Here is a 20,394-nt window from a genome sequence, read left to right on the forward strand (position 1 = left end):
TTCGACTCCTGATGGGGGAAATCTGATTTTCTTTTTTCCGAGCTGAGTATGACTGTGTCACTCACTGAATAACACATCATTCAACAACAACAACAACAACAACAGAAACCACACACGTACATTCTCTCACGCACACGTCATACTGTTCTGACTTTTTTTGCACCTTGCAGATACAGTGTAGTGAGGACATGTTCAGGGGAAATCACACAGTTACTAGAAATGGAATGAAACCTTGTACAACTACTCCGTCAGGTACGTACTTTGTACATGCTGAATGGCGTATTGTACTGACTTAACAACAAATCCAGAGGGCAAAGAAAAAGTTACTAAGCAAATTTTCTCTTTCAATGTTGGCGCTTTATGTCACTTAAATGTGACTCAACTGTGAAAAACAGACTGGATTCAAGCATAGGCACAAGCGCAAAAAATTAATAGAGCTCCTTTTTCCTGGCGTTTGCTTTTGTTATAACACTTAACTCAGTGAAAATTGTACAAGACTAAGGAATGAGTACGTTTATTCTTTTTATGCTAGCTTTGGGTTTACTCTGCCGTTTGCTACAACTGATGTTTGTCTTTGTGTTTTCGACGGGACGATAAAAGCGAGAGATTTAGCATCGCGTTTACGGCAAACGACAAACGTGAGATTCACGTTTATGTTTTCTTGAAAAAAAAAAAAATAGAACGCAGGTGAGAATAGTGCAAAATAATTTTGACCTTTGATACTAGCGCAAAACTACTCAATTTTACCGAGAAAATGAAAACATCGAGCGGCAAATGTAGGATAAACATGGTCCTTTGGTCTTTTCTGTCGTTTGCCTTGAGCGTAATTTTAAATCCCTCTAATGTCACCACGTATTCAGCCTTTCTTAGATTTCGTTTAAATCTAAAACGTCTGTTATGCGGGCAAATACCTTATTTCCCCTATTTAGCTCCCATCCGCGATTAAGGGTCTCTCGTTCGAATAATGCATTCTGTCTTGGAATGAAGTTAGGAAGACAGCACAACAACACTGGAGAAAGACTGCAGAGACGTTATGCGTTTTGCGCGAATTAGGAGTTACTATTTACCTGTTTCAAATTGTTGTGTTTCACTCCTCAGCCTTGATTTGACGTTTTTTTCTTTATCATTCCATAGGTGTTTTACACGATCGGCGGACAAAATCATTCCATGTTCCATTGCGAGCTCGCCAGTCCAGTTATGAAAACATACAGCGCACGGGTTCACCAAGGTATTTATTGAGACGTTTTTATTCCTTGGGCGAATAACATTAGGGAAATAAATGCAATACCGAGTGTATTTGACGTAGACTCATTCTGCGATGTTTTCAAAATCCAAGCTCTAGGTTATACAATGATATAGACGTCAAAAACTCTTCAAGAAGCTCAGACTCCAATCGCTCTCTTAAGCCACTGAAAGCCCTGACTCCCGGCTGCTTTAAGTCCAAGACGGACTCTTTTCCAAGAACAAGCACTCCGGTAAATTCAACTATAAACCGCAGAACCTCTGGTCCACGCCCTCAGTTTATCACGCCTTATCGAAAGCAGCAAGCTACAAGGGATGTCTCCCCTCTAGCACGTTGCAGTGCTTCTTCTACTTTGCCGGTCATTGACTCGTTGGAGGGTCACGTGTCTGGGGTAAAGGAACCATCTGCAAAGAAACCAAGGCTCTCGACGCCAAACGGGACGTTAAACACAAGAAGTACGCATTGTGGAGATCCCTCTAAGGTTGGTGTGGCTTGTTTAGTTTGTCATCTATACCATTACTACTCCAGAGACGGATTTCACAAAGCCCTTTTGAGCCAGTATGTGTTCTAAGTATCGAGTCTGAAAGCCTGGGTTGGTTGTTCGAAAGCCGATTAATACCAATCCACGATTAAAAGTGAACTGATGTTTTCATCTCGCTCGTTGAAAATGTTTTTGTTTTAAGGAAAAGGAAAGCCTAAGTCAAAACTGAGGTACAAAAATCTTTTTGAAGGATGTTTATTGATTAGTAATTAAACTCGAATCAAAGTTCACGTTAACCCAGTATTAGCTTAATCAGGCTTTGAACAACTGGGTCCTGGTTAAACAAGGAACAGTGCATAAGCTTATGACAACTTCACTCGTTCGCCTCGTCGACAATTTTGCCAATATTGCCAGTGGAGTCTCTGCTTATGGAAATCTCTATAACAGAGTCACCTGTTATTATGGACACACAGTTCAGTCGGTCCTTAAGACATCACGTGTATCACAGACACGTCAACAGTATGCACCCTAAGGTCCGTACACGTGAGGTGGAACTGTGGTAGTTCAGTAAATCTAGAAAACAAGTGTTATGGCCACCATACATTTTCATCGTCTAGATGTATAAGTTGTCAACAGAATCTAACCAAACTGAGGTAAATACGTTGTCGCAGTGAGTGATTGTATTTTCACGGCACATTATGATTTGGTGAAAAGTTTCAGTGAGATATCTTAATCAAGTATGATTAGGTATATAGGAGGAGTGTCAGAATCCTCAATTTCTTTCCAGCATACCGTATTTTGTATGTTCTTCAGAAACCAAGCCAATGAACTAATTTCGTCAAAAAGAGTTTTAGAGTCTGCCTTTTTGAAAGAAATTTCTTCAATTTTAAACTACATGACTTTTAAGGCCTTCAAAATCACAAACCCACGTACCCCAAAATAGCACACAAAGTCACGTTTTACTGATGCTTTTTCACGTGACGTAATTTATTTCTTGGCAAACCGGACCTAGTTGTCAAAGTCACGGCGGCCATTTATTTGGATAAGGTCTGTAAGTTCCCTTCTGTTTTAGTTTTGTGTTTTTCAGTTTGTCTGTTGCGTCTTGTAGTTGCCTTTTAAATTTTCATTTAATCAAAAGTGAAAAAAGGGAAATCGCCTGCTTAACTGCACTACAAGAAACCAGACAGGCAACAGGTTTTACAATTTTTAACTTTGTTTTCTGGTAATTTTCAACGATTGATAATGCTGCAAAAGGTTTTCACCAAAGAGTAAATTGTATCTTGAGATGTGCTATCTGTAAATTATATTTAGTTTTGCACAGAGCACAGAGTTATTACTATATGCTACCTGTCCAACACTTGTTCATTTTAGGCTGAGTGTAAAACCAAACCCCAACCTGGCTTCCTGTCTCAAGTTCGTGGCTGCAGTCAAAGGATCAAGCTAAAAGAATTCGTTGGAAACACAACACCGGGGGGATTTAGCACTGCCGAGGTGAGATGACTAAATTATTAAAAAAAATGACAATTTTTTTATTACTAAAGACTCAATCATTACATAATTTAATTCCAGGGATTTGATTGGCCTAGCGGCCATGGTATATAAGCAATTATATCATGCCTGAGAAATAGCGACCATTAAATTGTCTTCTGGTTGTTCTTGCAAAGCGAAATCAGCAAGATCTAGCAATATTCCTTGATTTATATATAACACAATGGTCCAGTTTCGAATTTTTGAATCAATTTGGCGTAAAATGAGAAAAATTAAGAACTTAAAGGTGACTAAAATGCCATGACTGACATCCAATCCTCATGCATTTAAATCGAATTTTACATCAACAATCCGAAAACCAATCCGGCATTCAATTATTACAATGGCGAAACCCCGCTAATTCTATCTTTCTTCTTGTTGTTTCAGCTGACTGAGCTGGGCGTGTCCCCGGAACTGCTGTCTGTTACTTCTTCTAACGCGAGGTCATTCCGATTCGACGGCAGAAAGTATTTTAGTGAAGCTGCGTTGTCCAGCAAAGAAGGAGTCAGGAGCGAGGACGGTGGAATACTTCATGCCGGGACGGATGGCAGTGTTGGCCTTGAAGAGATTCGAAGGTAACAGCTGTTACCACGGCGAAACGTTTTTGTAGTGAAGATGGTGGGACAAGAAAATCGGTGTAGGACCTAAAGGGGAAGTGTCGCGGGGATTTTGATTTTTTGTGGTGAAAATGGTGCGACAACACCTTCACTTAGTTACAAAACAAGATGCCTGCTATACTGGCATTACGCGTGATGCTGTGGCTGATTCATTTATTCCAACTGTATGTTTCGCAGTTTTATAAAACAATCCTTGCTAATGGAATAGATCGCGTTACGTTGTTTCCCTTGTGTTACGCTACTAAGGGTTTCAAGGGAAATTGCGGGAATTCCATTGCGATAACGTAAGCTTCTCAATGACCTCTTTTCTGTCTGCAATCGTGGTCTAAGATTGTCAAAGAAAGCACGATTCCTTCGCCAGGAACTCTCCAATTTCCACCGTTTCAGATGTCGAGTGCTTCTTAAAAGTTATTCTTTCGATTTACCGCTTCAAAATGGTGAAATTTCCGTTTGAAGACGGCACACTTGAGTCCAGAACATGTTAACAATATGGCGCCACAATTTAATGCAGTTTTAATGAAGAAATCAAATGATGCGTTGACGTCACACAAGTAAGGGTGAGTGGGTCCCCTCCCTGGCGATATAAGCGACAAGAATAGATTTTGATTGGCCTGCTTCTGTTGAAGACAATCAGAACAATACATCCTGAGTAGGAGGGGGAAGGGTTTAATGAATAAATTAATGTACAGGTTTGTGGGTACGAGGAAGAAAAAAAAAAAAAAAGAAATCGACCCGTTTTTAGACACGGTATGCCCCTTCAGGGCATCCCGCGTAATAATTCTAGAATATCAAGAAAAAGAAATCAACTGAGTTCTTGAAAGGGACAACTCATGACACGCTCTAGTGCATTTTGAAAAACGAAAACGCGAGAACTTGAAAACAGTTAGCCCAACTTTTTTCAAATTGTGGGCTATTCTAACCCAGTCCATCTGTGGCCAGAGACACTCATCGATATTCTACGTACACCGGGGTGACAATCTACAACAAATTGGAGCATTTGCTAAGGTTCTGTTGATAAGGAAACGTTTTGGAGTTTTTGAGAGTGACAGCATCATCAATGGAAAACAACAACCTAGAATGAAATCTGTGTAATAATTCTCAACGGTCGGCCTGTAGTGTGACTGTGAAGGGAGATAACTCAATGTGCCTATTATAGTATAAATTATATTTTTCACGGAGCACAGCACATATGGCTCAATGGTCACACTTTACCGGATCAGTTTTTGCTCTGGTACAGAAAACTCTCCGATATAAAGTAAAATGGTACGTGTACATAAAATGGGACATAATTGGCCCCGCTATTCCCGGGTGGGTTTCGTGCCGGAGCAAATCCGTAAATACTTTGTAGGGGCTTGCATGGTGTGCCAGTCCAGTTACTGTTCATATTGCACTTGGAGTGGCAGAAAATCCAATGGTGTGCACAGTGTTTATTTTTCACACCGCCGCCTAGCAAAGGCTCTCCGCCGAAATCAGCGTTTTGTACGCAAGCAAAAGGCTTACTTGTATATATGACATGTTTTTCGTGCTGGCGCAAAAGCTTTGTGCTGAGTGTAAACATATTCTTTTTGACTTAAGAGCGTTAAATGTGATACAGCATGCTACTGTTCTCCTTTCCATCCCACGCTCAACTGTTTGGAAAGTACATCTATCACTTAGCTCAACTGTTTTGTTTCCTCAGCGCATTTCTTAGCACGCCTGGAGTGGACAAACAACTGATCAATGAAGATTGGATCGCTAATCATTACAGGTGGATCATCTGGAAACTAGCTGCCATGGAGGTGGCTTTTCCACGTCACTTTGCTGGAAGGCAAGTTTGTGTTGCTTACATATAGTATACGCTAACTTGGTGGAGGTGATCATAGGCACCTACAGAATAGAGTATTAGGCCAGCAGCTCACAATACAAGTACGGTAGAACCGTGCTATGCCATACCATTCCTTAGCCTTGGAGTTGCCTGGATTTGAACGAATTTTGTTTCGTTAAGCTTAATGTAATACTCAACGGTACTGTTGTGTTATTGTAGATGCCTGAGTCCTGACTGGGTTTTATGCCAACTCAAGTACAGATATGATCGGGAAATCGATAACAGCAACAGGTAATACCATGCCAATAATCAAAACTTGAAGTTTGAATGTAGACAAAGAAAAAAGGTAGCAGCGCTGGTGTTGTGACTTAAAACGAGACACTTCAAATTGTCTCTCTTTTAGTCTGTCAAGTTGTTTTGATTTGTACCGTTGAGATGTTGGAGAAGTGTGAAAAATACTACTAACACATGCTATAACTAATAGATGTTTTTGCGTGCACGAATCTAAACAATTACACGACAGTCGAAATCCACCTTTAAGGGCTGCCACATAAGTGTTTTTACGATTTCAAATCACCTTTGTTGACTGCTGACGATTGTTGCTCCGATTAAATAGACCGCATGCGATGTGAGCGTAATGCATGTCGAAGGTTTGGCCTTAGGGGTTCCTCAAGTCAGCCCTTATGCTAAAATCACATGCGCTTTGGTCTCATCAGAATAAAATCGCAATGAGATCCCGTAGATTCGCAGCAAGAATCACCTGTAGTTTACACGCTCGGTTTAATGTCGCGCCAGTGATGTCGCGCTTAAAATTGCCACAAGTAAATTGCATAAAAGAACGCCTGTGTAAACGGCCTTTGGACGTGAGAGAGCTGTAACACTTCCAGTAGCTTCACGCGGTAGCGACCGGAGACAAACGACGATCTAGATCTGATTAACCACTTGGACCAGAACGGCTTACATTTTGACATTTTTACGTTTTATGCCGTAGGTCCGCCTTGAAGAAAATAATGGAGCGTGATGATGTTTCCAGTCGTACTATGGTGCTGTGTGTATCAAATCTTTCTGTATCAGAAAATGAAACTGAAAGTGTTGCTCAGGAGACAAACGATGGTGAAACTGATGGCCGGGCTAATGTCAAGAAAAATGAGGTATCTTTTGCTAATTCATTTTATAGAGCGGCTTTTTCCTTAAGTGTGGAAAGAAATTTGGATTTTTTTTTTCATGGTTTCGCTTTATTATGCCTTTTGTGTGCGTGTCTGTGCACTGCCCAAGGGCGGGTCCACTGACCATGGTTTGCAGTCCGTCAGACTCACTATATTTTGCGATATGCTTGTGCTGTTCTCCTTTTGACTGGTTAGAAAAACTGGCATAAATTCTCAATTGGGTTTAAAAGCAAAACCAATCGCGACTTGCTTGCAGGCATTTCAAGTTCCCCCACTTGACGCCATTTGCTTGTACTTTGATTGTTGTATTGTGTTGTTTTGGTTACATGTAGATTGATCACTTTGGTTTTAGTTTTATGACACTCAGTGGAAAACTACTATGTGTAATTTTGTTTGGGTTAAATTACTATTGAAGTGAGACATACTGAGAGCACTCCTTCCCCCCTTTCCCCGCCCTTCCTCCCTGAAAATGACTATGTATCTCAAACTTAACTTAACTCTTTTTTAGTGGGTAACACAATGCAAATATTTTGTACCAATTGATCACTGAGTCAGAGCATTTAATAAATATCGAAGACTGCAAAGGCAACAAGGCAAATGGCTTAACTTTGTGGCCTGATAACACGATATCTGAGCTAACACCTTTAGATAGAAAGTTCTACGCGCCAACACCTTATCCATTGAGCTTCCAGAATGGTTCACTAAGCGAAACAAAATTGAAGCACGATCACAGATGACTTATCTCCACTAGCTGTGTCGTTGTGCTGACTTCATCTTACTATAACTCTCTAACAACTTTCATCTTATTCTAACAGAGTTCCGCTGTGATAGAGTTAACTGATGGCTGGTATGCCATTCGCGGTTTATTGGACAGACCTCTCACCAGACTGTTGAACGATAAAAAGCTTAATGTGGGACAGAAGCTGTGTATTTATGGGGCCGAGTTGGTGGGCTCCGAACAAGCTGTGTCGCCTCTCGAGGTAAGGTCATATGTTTCTGTAAATTTACAAAGGTCAGTTCGTTAGGCGGTCATACGGTCAGTCATTCAGTCAGTTAGTTACCTGTTTCTAAACTAGTTCCTTTGTTTTATTGACAAACTCATGATGCTCTTTTGTTCGTCCTTCCTTTCTTTATTTGCTTACCCTTTTAGTTTTTTCTCTCCCTCTGTTATTTCGTTAGCTAGCCTTTCATAAAAGGTTGAGCAACCCACAAAGCGTTTGAACATGCTTACGGTTTGAATATGTTCCATACCTCTCTTTCGTACCAGGCCCCCTCTTCGTTAATGCTGCGGCTTAACGCCAACTCTACCCGACGTGCACGATGGGATGCTAAACTGGGATTCCATAGCCACACGCATGCATTCCCATTACCGCTGGCTTCTTTGTTTGGTGATGGAGGATTCACAGGCTGTGTGGACGCCATTGTTTTGAGACAATACCCAGTGCGGGTGAGAAAGTTGCATCCTACAAATGGGTTTTATGTCTTTCTCTCTCCGCCCAAACCAACCCATAAATTCTGCTCTTGTCTGAGCTCTGTTTACTGGGCAACAAAAAATAAACACACCTAAGTTGGAGCAATATGGCTATGGACAATAGGTCCATAGCCGCTTTTATTGTAACAAACAAATCGTGAATGAATTCTGTTATAATATGTTTGCCCAGTAAAGGTGCGGGCCAAAAAAAAAAAACGCATCAACACTAAATATACTTGCAAGAAAGTGGGCGGATAAGGGGAAGGAGGTGGGAGTCAAAAGCAGCTTCTCACGCCGAGTAATAGAGACAAATGGCAAGCACATGGCTTGCCATTTCACGTGATCTGCGAAAAACCTAGGAGGGGGGTAGACATAATGGCCATTACCACCTCCCCCAGACCCAGTCCCCCTGACTATCTCAATAAACTTCGGTCAAAGAGAGAAGACAAAAATTCTATTTGCTAGCAAATATTTTAATTTCTCCTTTCGGGTTCTTGAATTTTTTTTTCATGTTAACCCAATGGTAGTAGGTAATGGTCGTGTTTCTGTCATGCAAGAAATCAATATCAATATTTATTTTTCTAGTGGATGGAAAAGATGGCTGACGGTGCAAACGTTTTTCGCAACTCTCGGCTTGAAGAACGGGAAGCTAAGAAGTTTGAAGCAGATCGTCATCAGCGAAGAGAGAAGCTTTTTCTCAAGATACAAGAACAGTTTGAGAAAGAATTCAGACAGCCAGGCTAGTTGCTAAAGTTACTATTAAGCACGGACCCGTGCTATAAAAGAATCCTTGGACGGGCGCAGTAGACCTGCATCCTTCAAAAGCTCTATTTTCACTGGACCCTGATAACCTGCAGCTGCATTGTCCTTATCAGTGTTAACGTAAACGGACGAGCAATTTTGTTTTTCTGTTCATATTTTGCAAAACAGTGTCTGATTTCGATAATAGGCAAACAGAAAAATACCTTCCTTTTCCTAGGTCACCATGTTTGATTACTGCACCTGGGATTCAGCGTGAATTGGCATCCTAACAAAACAATCCTGCGATTTGTTACGTTCGTTCTTTCGTTTGTGGCAGCATCTGTCCATTCGGCTTTCGTTTGAACTTTCATGCTTTCCTTGGCTTTCTACGTAAAGCGAAGAAAAACAAAACAAAAACAGTTAGTCAATGTAACAATACAGTGCTATTCCGTTCGGAATATGTTCGTTATCCATCCATGATTTTCTGTTACTTTATTGCGGTTTTTATTGTTGTTGTTTTTCTTTATTTCCATAAGGCTTAAATTGACTTTGACTTTCATCCTGTTTCGGTCTGTAGAGCCAGAAAGAAGACGATCTGCGAGATTTCGCCGTCGTTCTCTTTCTTCGTGTGATCTGAGCAATTTGCATGATGGGAAGGAGATTTACGAAGCTCTGACCCAGGCCTCTGATCCTGATGCATTTAAGGTTGGTGTTGATATCACTTTGGCACACACACGAGGCATACTTTGAAGGGAACGTCCTTAGTGTACTTGAAGTGGGTGGGCATTTCTCTATTGGTTAACAGAATGGGGTTAGGCTGTCAAAGGGAGTTAAACACGGAGCGATCCTATAAAAGGGAAGGACACGCCCCCTTTGAAGCGCTTTGTTGGCTTCCAAAATGATCAGTATAATGGTGGATGACGTCGGTAACGGTCGAGGAAAAAAGAGAGAAGAACTATCGTATGTAAAATCGAAGAGGGAATCGATTTATCAATAAAAATAAGCTAAACGCTAACTATATATCTTGTAAAACACCAGAAATTAGCGAGATTAACGGAAATAATCAATTTTCGTTGCCGCAATCGAAAGATTATACGAAACTTACCTCGAAATTCGAAATCCTTCTACCAGATACACAGTACAAAGATCGAAACCACTATAAACTGAAGTCTGCGACGAACTGGACATCTGTATCCCTCCATCTGAACATGCTGATAGCCAAAACGGGTCTGTGTTGTTCGCCAAAACTGGCGGGATTTTCAGAATTTGGCAGATGTTTTCCGCCAAACGGCCGCTCGAGTCGTCATGTTGGGTTCAAGTTCATTACCGCTTGTGTATCTATCGATCACGTACGTGAAAACTAACTCTACTAATCCGCTGGAAGTGGCGTTAATAAATTCTAAACTTCTATGCACAAGTCAAAAATAAAAACATCTAAACACATTTCGTACCTGATCATGCACTGATTTGCATAATTTGGTAATTCGAAAAATCACCAAAGATATAAACAAAGCACGACCTGATGTTGCTCTCATGTATCTTATGGATGAAATGATAATGGCAATGGCTCTCACATCAGTATTAAAATTAGCCAGTACTAAATATATTCTAAGTTTATACAGTAAGCAACAGAGAGGCCGACTTCAAAAAGATTACCGTGCGATCGCTCGCCGCTTGAGACACTTCACTTTTCTCCTCCGTTGCCCGTTCCGTTGTTTCTTCTAGGCTTCGCTTCCGCGAGTTTGTGTCTTTACTTAGCTCTCCTCCACTAAACGACGCAAAAGATCGAAGCGATTCCATCTCGGAAACCGGTTTCAGAAGAACAACCTATTTCGAGACAGAGTTTGTTGGCTAAATTACAGAATACAGGGCCACTTACTGTTTACGAACTTTATCCTAATCATTTCGGAAATATCTCGAAAGGATAAGATTTTACCAGCCGATCAATGAATTTTCGATCTCAAAATAGACGGATAACTTAACTTTCTAAATTCTTCTCCTGTAGCCATATTCGTTGGATTGATTTTGAACAAAATAATGCGAACTAAAACAGCTTTTCCGCCGACTCGTCACGTCCTTTCAAATCAAAGTTGCGGGAACTTGAACGTGCTAAAATAAGACCTTTGGTAATCAACCAATCCGATAAGCGCGTTTGGGATTTTTGATTGACAGTCTGAACCGTTCAGCCTGGTCTTATAGGATCGCTCCGTGTTTAAATCTTTAACCAGTCCGGCCTTGCTGTGACGCGTTATTTCCACGGGAATCATCTTGTTGTGTGCGCCGCCCTTACGATTTTATTTCAGTCTATGCATGTCCGTCGAATCGCCAACAAGACAAATTTCCCCAGACACGTTGCTCACTTATAATGACGCATTTTGCTCTCCAATATCAGACTTACTATAGCCTGCGCCCAAGCGTCTCCTATTTCTTTGTGCTCAAAGGGAATCGTATTCACGCAGGCCAACTTTCCAAAGAAAGGATTGTCCTAAGAATAGCTGAGAACTAAGTAACTGTTTGTACAATTAGAAATGAAATGTAGAGTGAGCTATTGATCTGTTCTTATAATTCAAAATTCTGTAGATGCTTGCCAACCCTATATATTAATGTGTATTCTGCATTCTTCTTTTGGCGTCCTAATGACAGGGGGCAAAGGGGTCTCTATATTAAGGGGCTACTTGTCCTAAATGGTTTTTCTTGGAGTCGATTTGACCAGATTCCAGTATGTTTGATTGGCAAACGGCAATGGGAAACATACCTGTTTCTTCCCCCCCCCCCCCCCAAAAAAAAAAAAAAAACAACTTATTAATTTGTTTATTTTTTTTTTATCTAGGAATTCCTCACCGAACGCCAAATTCGTGCGCTTGAAGATTATAGGCGATTGTTACAGGAAAGAAAATGTGCCGAATTACAGAGCAAGTTTGAACGCGTTTGGAAAGAACAAGAAGAAGAGGTAACTCATTCGTGATGTTTCTTTGTTGTTGTTGTGAATATTGTGTTTTGTATCGGTGTTAGACGGACGTGCTGTCCATATGAGTGAGACAGATAATTCTCTATTTCAAAACGGGATGGTTAACACGTACTGTTTATACATCTGTTAACTCGAATTTCGAGCACGCATTAACCGTAAGAGATGTGTAAATAATCTACTCTCACTTCTCGTACGCCATAAATTTTAGACGTATTTCTGCGAGTTTAAATCCGGTCTCTACGAAAGCGAATCTATTCACGAACTCTGTTTTTCATTTAACAAAATCTCTAAAATTTAAGCGCTACCCAGAACAAATAAGTTCATTTCTCTAAAATTTAAGCGCTACCGAGAACAAATAAGTTCATTTCTCTACTTTCTGATCAACAGGAATGTGAGTGGCGGTCACTATGTTGAATTTTACCTAAGAAATAATGCCAAAAAGTGTGATGTTATAGGAAAGGGTTTATGACAATTATTTTCATGCAACATTATAATCTTGTGTTCATTTGAAACTAAATGAATCCACTGTTTCTTTCACAGAATCAGCTACAAAGAAATGTGGTGCCTTTGCTGAAAGCTCGAGTGACTGACTACTCGTCCAAAGGCCAAGCTAAACAAAGTAAGTGCTTGTTTAATTTTGTTCAGTTTAAGTGAAACCTCCTGTAAGTTTGCGGTTGAAACTTTCTTTTAGATAATCAGTAGTAGTAGACTGTTGATGCAGTCGTGAAGTGCAAACTTGCCCTGTAATAAAATCCCTTTCAAAAGTTTGACCATTTAAATGGAAGCTAGTGAGTTGTACGGTTGTGTTGTTGCTTGGTTACCGTGGTCATCACATTAAAGGTCTTTAGATTCTAGTGCGAGTACGACTGCAAATACAAGATTTGAATTCAAGTTTTCAGGGAAGTACTAAGAGATATATCCCAGAAAGCTTAAGCTTCATTTTACTCTTTGTGAGCGACGAACTTGACGCATGCGCAGATGTTTTGAATGATGATAACTAAATCCTTTTTTTGATTTCGATTAGAGGAGATCACCCATATTAGGTTTCGAGAACTTGTTTTCGCCACTGCGCCGTTCTCAAAAAAGTTAATAGTGAAGTGGATCCTCGGAGATCGATTTTTTTCCCCCCGTTTCGACTTTTTTTTCGTCATTACTATCTGCCCCTGGGTCTCCTGGGATGAGTGAAACGACGTCAGCTATCTCGTTTTCCCGCCAAAATGACACTGGTTCACTCGCGCGCACTTTTCCTCTATTGGAAAAACTCGTACTTGTACCAGAATCTTAACGTCTCTGATATCTTGTTATTGCAGATGCAGTATTGAGTATTTGGCGACCAAGTGAGGAAGTAATGCAGCTATTGAGTGAGGGATCCCGGTTGAGAATATACCACCTTACAGCAGCTGGTGTGAGGTAATGCATATATGTTATTTACCGGGCGGGAGGTCCGTATGGGAAAAAACTGTGCCCGAGGTCTTGAGTTCGGCCGAGGGCCGTACTCAAGACCAAGGGCACAGTTTTTTCCCGTACGGACCGATCCAGACCGGTAAATAACTTATTTATTTTTTTCTGTTTGTTTGCTTTTTTTTTCGCTGGGAAGTGTGTAAGAGTGTAAGTTTAAGGCTGCCGGAGGAGAGTGGTAACAAAATCCTATGAAACAAATGTAAATAGGGCATCGATTTAAGTGGCATGTTTATAGGAAGTTTAATTTTATTTTCACTCGCAAGTCATCATGTAAAAAATGAAAAAACCATTTAAGAGTCATTGAAATGACAATCATCTGTCAAACGTCAAAAGTGGATGAATGTTGACACGCTGCAAATGATGACACGCATGTCCAAAAGGTCTAAAAATATCGATCGAATGATAAAAATTATGAATGAAGACTCAAACACGGCGAAGTTTACTTTTCTTAACGGTTCGATACATGTTTAAAACGTCCCTGGTTTTGTGAAAACTAACTTTCCAAAAGCAAGTTCAAGTTAATCTGAGTCTGAGTCATCTGAGATGATAATGTGGCGTTTTCGCGGCTTTGACCGAGCCGAGCTTTCACCACTGCTGCAAGGCGCTGTATTGAAAGAGAAATTGAACGTGCAGCCTTCAATTTTACTTATGTTCGAACTAGCAAAAAGACCAGTGAAGGGATCCTCGCCTGAAGAAGCTTGCTTGTCTTCTCTCGGCTTGAATGGGTGCTGCGAGGCTTTGACTGCTTGATTAAGCGGTGCATCGTTTGAAGAGATGGGAGATTTCGTTTCGCTGCTCAGTAGCAAGGACATCTTGCCCTGGTGGTTGTCGGAAGCAGTTTTGTAGGAATCTAAGCTTTTTAAATTCTTATGTCCACTCCGCTGAGCTACATAATTAACAGGAATTTCTGCATCCATCAGCCTTGAAATGCAGGTTTTTCGCACAGAATGGTTGGTTACATTTTCAGGCAGTCCTGCATTCTTCGCAGCCTTCGTCAAAAATTTTCCGATCTTGGTTTTTCCGAGAGGAGCTCGACTGTACCACACCGGATCTGCAGGCTTTCTTTTGTGGTTTATTGCCAGGAAGAAAGGCGCCTCGGGTCTCTTCATTTCTTCAGGACGATGGCTGGCGAACTTTACATACAAATGAACTAGCGCTAAATACTTTCCTGGAGCGATGCAAGTGTACCTGGCTCGTACACTCTGCCATCTTTTTTACGGACGTCCATGAAAAATCTGCACAGCAGAATGTTGAGCTCGTTAGGACGAATGTTTTCCAGGGTTCTTGTCTCTCCAACTGAGGAACAGTATCTTCGCCAAATGTTCAGATCGTAAGTTGTCTTTTTTTCAGTGTTATCAGGGCGAAGTGAGTGAATAAAATCTTGAATTTTGCTTAATTGCCTGTCTTGTTCAACTTCTTCATATTTTAATCCGTCGTTTCGTTGGGGGTTTCTTCTTGTGGGTAGTAAAATTCACTTTCGCTGTGTACACTCTCGTCTGAATCCATTTTCTTCAGAATTTATATTTTCCTTACATATTTCCACGGGAAGTTGTTTACGTGTAACTGTTGTCTTTGTTTGTAAACTTTTGCAATAATTTCAATTTGCCGCGAATAGCGCGGATAAAAATCCGGACCGTGTTCCGTATCGTAAAAAGCTGGACCGGTTACGAGCGCGCGATTAGCCAATCAGATTCGAGGATTTGAGATTCGGGCCCGCGGAGATGCTTCAGAAAAAAATAATGATCCTTTACGTCATTGCCATTGTACATCACTGTATTTAAGTGTCAATGTATTTAGCACAGAGCACTTATTGGGGACACTCTCCTGGTCGAATTGGAATTTAGAAATGTTGGTTTCTAAGGAAAGAGAAAAACCGGAGTACCCTGAGAAAAACCTCTCGGAGCAAGGACGAGAACCAACAACAAACTCAACCCACATGTGACGCCGAGTTTGGAAATCGAACCCGGGCCACATTGGTGGGAGGCGAGTGCTCTCACCACTGCGCCATCCCTGCTCTCCATTGCCATTGTACCCCTCTTTGAACGTTTCGATGCATGGTCAGTTGCCTCGCACCCATTCATAAAACACTTTTGTGGCAAAGATCCAGCAGTCAGATAAACGCACATCATTGATTGGCCAACGAACAAACGAAGTAACTTTATGAAGTGTCAAAGAGTTAACATCAAAACAAATAGTGGCCACTCACAATGAAATATCAACCTAACATATTCCGCCAGTTTATCGGTGTCAATTATTTTCTTTTCCCAGGTTTCGACAAGGCTCCTCGGAATTGCAGGTGAGAATAAACAAGAAGAAAAATGCTATAAGATAGTGTTTTACTTTGCTTTTTTAGCGGAGGGACGCAATTACTTGCATTATCACGAAAATCACCCATTTTCCAAGAAGTCAAACGTGAAACGTGATTATCGATCAAATTTTTCGCGTAACTCAATATACAGTCCAAGCTCTTGTAATCTTTTAAGCCGCAATGTCAACATTTACATTCTCCATACTGTGGTCCATATTTTATTAACTTAGATTAATGCTACTATTTGGGAGAATTTGTCTATTCATCAACACATCTTTTGGTGATATTGTAAGGAGACTTTAGGTGCTGATCACTATTAACAAGACGTTCCGCTATAAAAAGGATGGCACCCTTTTCATTTACACTTTTTGGGTGTCAAATACAAATGCGGATGGCTTTCAGTTACGGCGCGCTGATGATTCAAGGGTCTTCTGAAGTAAATGTTTTTCAAATCACAAAGCTACGTTTATTAAACTAACAGACAGTGTTTGTTCTCACTAATTGAAGTTATCAGCAACGCGGACCACGCGCTACGAGGTTTTACCAAGTGATACAGACGTGACAAGCATCAGTTATGTGCCTCGCCAGGTATTCTGCATTTTTTAAAGGGAGTATGTCACGCCAGGCGCATGCGCGCGTTGATGACAAGAACTTTGATATCGTTAGCCCAACTATTTCAAATGCCGTCGGAGAGTTCAGGAAGCTGTTTTCATCCGTTTGAATCGCATTCATCTTCGGAACGTCAGCTGAATGTTTTATCTAAAAACGTTCTTTAATAATTACAGAAGCTGTTTGTTGTGATGTTTTGAAAGCTTTTGCAATGGCGGAAAAGCAAAAATCCGGCGACGAGTTGTATGCAAATTAGTTTCGACCTAACTCTACTGCGCATGTGCTCCAGCTGACATAGTCCCTTTAAGCGATTAATGCAGTTCCATGTGTGTTGATCAACAAATATTGATTTTGCTGTTTATTGACTGTATGATGAACCGATTGGATCGGTTTATCATACCATCTTGGAAGTTGAAACTACTCAGCTTATTGAACGGTTTAGAAAAGTATCAGGCATTTTCTTAGGGCATCGTCAATTCACCACATCTTTCCAAATATGCCAAACAACAATTACGTATTTGACGAACGATGATGAAGCGTTAGACATTACATTCACTCCATGTCGAAGTTTGTTTATCCGACTGACATAAACAAACTTGATACACTACTTTGGTTTTACAAGAAGGTGTTCTCTGAGTTGAGGCTGAACGCTCATAAAAGTTGCAATACTTTATAGTACGTGCGGTATATTACTCTTCAGTGTTTTTCAAAACAAACGTGAACTACTCTGACTCAGTACGTTAAATATTGCACCTGCTCTTATCCTTTTACAACAGATCGAAAGAGAAGCGTTCGGCGTGTTCTTAATATAAGAATGTCAGCATGTTCTTATAATTTTGACCTTTCTCAGACTCAGTGTTCTTATTACAGAGGTTCTTGTGTCAAGAAAAAACCTGTATAATTTGACCTTCAAACTGCGGATATCTGTGTAATAAGTCTCGATATTCAAATACATCACTGTGGGATCAGGAGAAGCTAATATCAAGATAGTATCTTTTCTTTTTCACTTTCTCAGCGACGAGACTCAGCTGCTTACATAGCTACAATCAAACTTTTGTCGAAAACCTGTGATTATTCCTTTTCCTTTCCAGACCTGTTCGTTTGATGAGTTGCGTCGTGGTTTATCTCAGCAGTGGTCAGAAGTAGATATTGTAGGATTAGTTGTGTTCTGCAGTCCTCTGTCTTCCTTTTCCAGCTCGAGGTATGAGGTGAAATTTGCTTGTACCTTAAAAAGATAGCTTCGGTTTGAAGCATGCAAACCTTCATTATGATTTCTCAAGATGTTATGAGTACAAAGTTACTTGGTCGAATCGCACATTAAAACGTGGGCTCGTGTCAATTCCCCACTGCAAAAACTGTGAGAAGACGTTTGGATAGACGAATGGACATCGCGCCGACGAATAAGTGCATTTTTAGTCATTTTCGCGGGGTAGCTTAGCTCTTTTTAAACAGTTTTCACCTAAAAGAGAATCTCTCTACAACTGGCTGCCGAGAAATGCACTTATCCATCCGTCTACCCAAACGATCCCATAATCCCTCACTCGTACCAGTTTCCCGTACTTGCTGGTGTGGGGGATAACAGTCCATGATTTGACGAAGTATACATTACTTCAACTTAATCGTGTTTGTGTTACCACTGAGTAATTGTGATAATACTTTCAGTTCCAGTTTACAGACTGTTTATCTGTCAGATGAAGAAAGTAATTTGGTGGCAATAAAGTTCTGGGGAGGATTAAAGGTATTGTGTTCTATGTCTGCTATTCTAGCCTAACAGTTCACGAGTTTTCTTCGCTCAAAGCGTATCCTCTACTCTCGTGTTGGATCCTTAGGTAAGAAACATACTTCACAATACCCCTTCCCCATGAGATGTGTAAATTGTTACTAGCTAGTGGATTTTTACGGGAAGCTTATCGTGCTTGCCAACATTCTGCAAGGGGAGGGGAGGGGAGGGGAGGGGAGGCTTTTAGTCGTTTCAAACTATGCAAAAATGGAAACCGTAGTCAAGTGCCGGTTGAGCCACTGTAGTCGTTAGAATGCTTCGTCTCTTTATACAGGCTGTTGCTGTAGAGGATCTTGTCAAGCCTCGCAGCTTCATCTGCTGTAGTAACCTGACAGTACGTCCAGATGATCGTCTGCAGTGCCCCTCTCTGGTTTTCAGTGACTTGTCAAGTCTGAGTCTTAAACCTCGTGAATTACACCTACGAACTGCCCTGAACAAGCTGCAGAAAAGTATACCGGTAAGTGTCATGTCTGTTTTTGAGTGAGTTGCTTCCTAAAGGCAATTACATTGAGTCATTTTTTTATACGAATCTAGGGGGTGCTTACCATTTACACAAACCACCCGGGTGGAAAGTTTCGGCATAAATACGAAATGATTTTGCTTGTTGCAACAGAACATGGACAATATGCAACTATGAACATCAGCTGTAAATCCCAAAAGGAGTGACAAAAATGCATCACTTTGACCAGAAGCCCATAATTTCAGAAGTACTCCAAATGGAATGATGCGTTCCATTTGATTTTCCAACTGGAATTTCCGGGTTTTCCATGTAAATGGTAAGCACCCTAGAACAGCGACTTTCCTGCGACGTGTTAACTATGCGCTACGGTTTGATTGCGAGTTTTAAACGCAATGTAGTGGCAGAAAGAGAGCATTTGGACGTTTTTTTAGACGCCGACCAGTGCGATTTGGTTGCATTGCAACGAAGTCGCCACTGGTCAGCGAGTTCATTTGGATAGTAACCACAATTAAATTGTTTGAACATCGTCATATGGCCTTTAGTGTACTCAAGTGACCTGTCCTTGCGTAAACAGATTTGTAGCAAATCGCTTCAAGAGTGTTCCGTTTCTTATCTCCTCTTTAATTGCTCTTAGGATTTGAATCTCTTCATGGCCCATATTCAGGAGACGTTGACCTCCTTTCTGCGCCCGCACCGATCATCTCCGTCAGCGGATGTTAAAGTTAACACGGTGCGCATGTACGGAAAATCTACAGTTACGGGTCCCACTGGCTGGATACAGAAGTGCGAATCTTCAGACGCTACGAATACTACTGGCAAAGTTAGTATTAGCACTTAAAGGAATGTAAATTGACGTGTTATACAAAGTGATGCAAACTCAAGAGGAAGTTTGCGAGTATTGGAATTTTGGTGTCAATATGTTGCGCCGGTACAGGGTTTCCTCCTAAACATTTTCTAATTTTTCTAAGCTCCTTCGACTGTTTGCATCACGTTGTACAAGCGCAAAGTGACTTTTTTTAATTTCTTATCCCAATTCAGACATTTGTAACTGTTTAAATTTTAAAGTTTATATGACAGAATTTTTTTATTTGCTTGATGAAATATTCATTTGGTTCTCGTATGAAAATCGAAACAAAAATTCCTTATCAATTTTTCTTCCCCGCGTTTAATGCTTATAAAGCGTCAAATTTCACTTCCGGTTGGGAATGAAACCGCGCAAGACAGGAAACTGGGGATAGTAGGCTGTGACGTCAAAACGAAGCGACGAGAGCTAAGTAACAATAGCCCTTTTCACGGTTAATTTTTCTCATTTGCATTACAATGTTATCCAACGTGGATGCGAGGCAATTTCGGGCTAAAACTACAAAATAACCCGAAACTGCCTCACATACATGCTAGATTTCATTGTAATTCAAATGAGCAGAGTTAACCGTGAAAAGGGCTATTATTCCACGAGCGCGCGTTGAATATGAGATGATAGATAGCCAACGGTACATCTCATATTCAACAAGCGCAAGTGAAATAATTGCTTTATTAAAAACAATCAAGAAATAATGCTGGACCTTGCTGATTTCGCTTTGCAAGAACAACCAGAAGACAATTTAATGGTCGCTATTTCTTGAGCATGGTATAATGGCTCATATACCACGGTCGCTAAGCCATTCAAATCCCTGTAATTGCATTATACAATGATCCAGTTTTTAATAATATTTAAGATTAGCGATTATAGCCCTTTCATTGATTTGAAATTCTTCATCT

General features: G+C 40.7%; 1 protein-coding gene across 2 annotated transcripts in view; it reads left to right on the forward strand.

The window, feature by feature from the left end:
• Positions 1–20,394, forward strand: part of LOC146465465 (uncharacterized) — a 43,905-nt gene that overhangs the window by 21,402 nt on the left and 2,109 nt on the right. The window contains exons 9-29 of one of the 2 annotated variants that reach the window (XM_085128467.1): positions 171–252; positions 1,135–1,228; positions 1,337–1,724; positions 3,096–3,215; positions 3,639–3,826; positions 5,547–5,675; positions 5,892–5,963; positions 6,664–6,823; positions 7,654–7,818; positions 8,106–8,285; positions 8,895–9,048; positions 9,634–9,755; positions 11,881–12,000; positions 12,559–12,637; positions 13,329–13,428; positions 15,748–15,775; positions 16,295–16,375; positions 17,488–17,597; positions 18,059–18,134; positions 18,451–18,633; positions 19,271–19,456. In XM_085128467.1, the coding sequence (XP_084984593.1) occupies positions 171–252; positions 1,135–1,228; positions 1,337–1,724; positions 3,096–3,215; positions 3,639–3,826; positions 5,547–5,675; positions 5,892–5,963; positions 6,664–6,823; positions 7,654–7,818; positions 8,106–8,285; positions 8,895–9,048; positions 9,634–9,755; positions 11,881–12,000; positions 12,559–12,637; positions 13,329–13,428; positions 15,748–15,775; positions 16,295–16,375; positions 17,488–17,597; positions 18,059–18,134; positions 18,451–18,633; positions 19,271–19,456 (2,817 nt within the window). Of the gene's footprint in view, positions 1–170; positions 253–1,134; positions 1,229–1,336; positions 1,725–3,095; positions 3,216–3,638; positions 3,827–5,546; positions 5,676–5,891; positions 5,964–6,663; positions 6,824–7,653; positions 7,819–8,105; positions 8,286–8,894; positions 9,468–9,633; positions 9,756–11,880; positions 12,001–12,558; positions 12,638–13,328; positions 13,429–15,747; positions 15,776–16,294; positions 16,376–17,487; positions 17,598–18,058; positions 18,135–18,450; positions 18,634–19,270; positions 19,457–20,394 lie in introns of those variants that run through there. The other variant, XM_085128466.1, reaches the window with a different exon arrangement.

This window comes from Pavona decussata, unplaced genomic scaffold (genome assembly GCF_977016875.1).
Source record: "Pavona decussata unplaced genomic scaffold, jaPavDecu1.1 SCAFFOLD_156, whole genome shotgun sequence".
Lineage (NCBI taxonomy): Eukaryota > Metazoa > Cnidaria > Anthozoa > Scleractinia > Agariciidae > Pavona > Pavona decussata.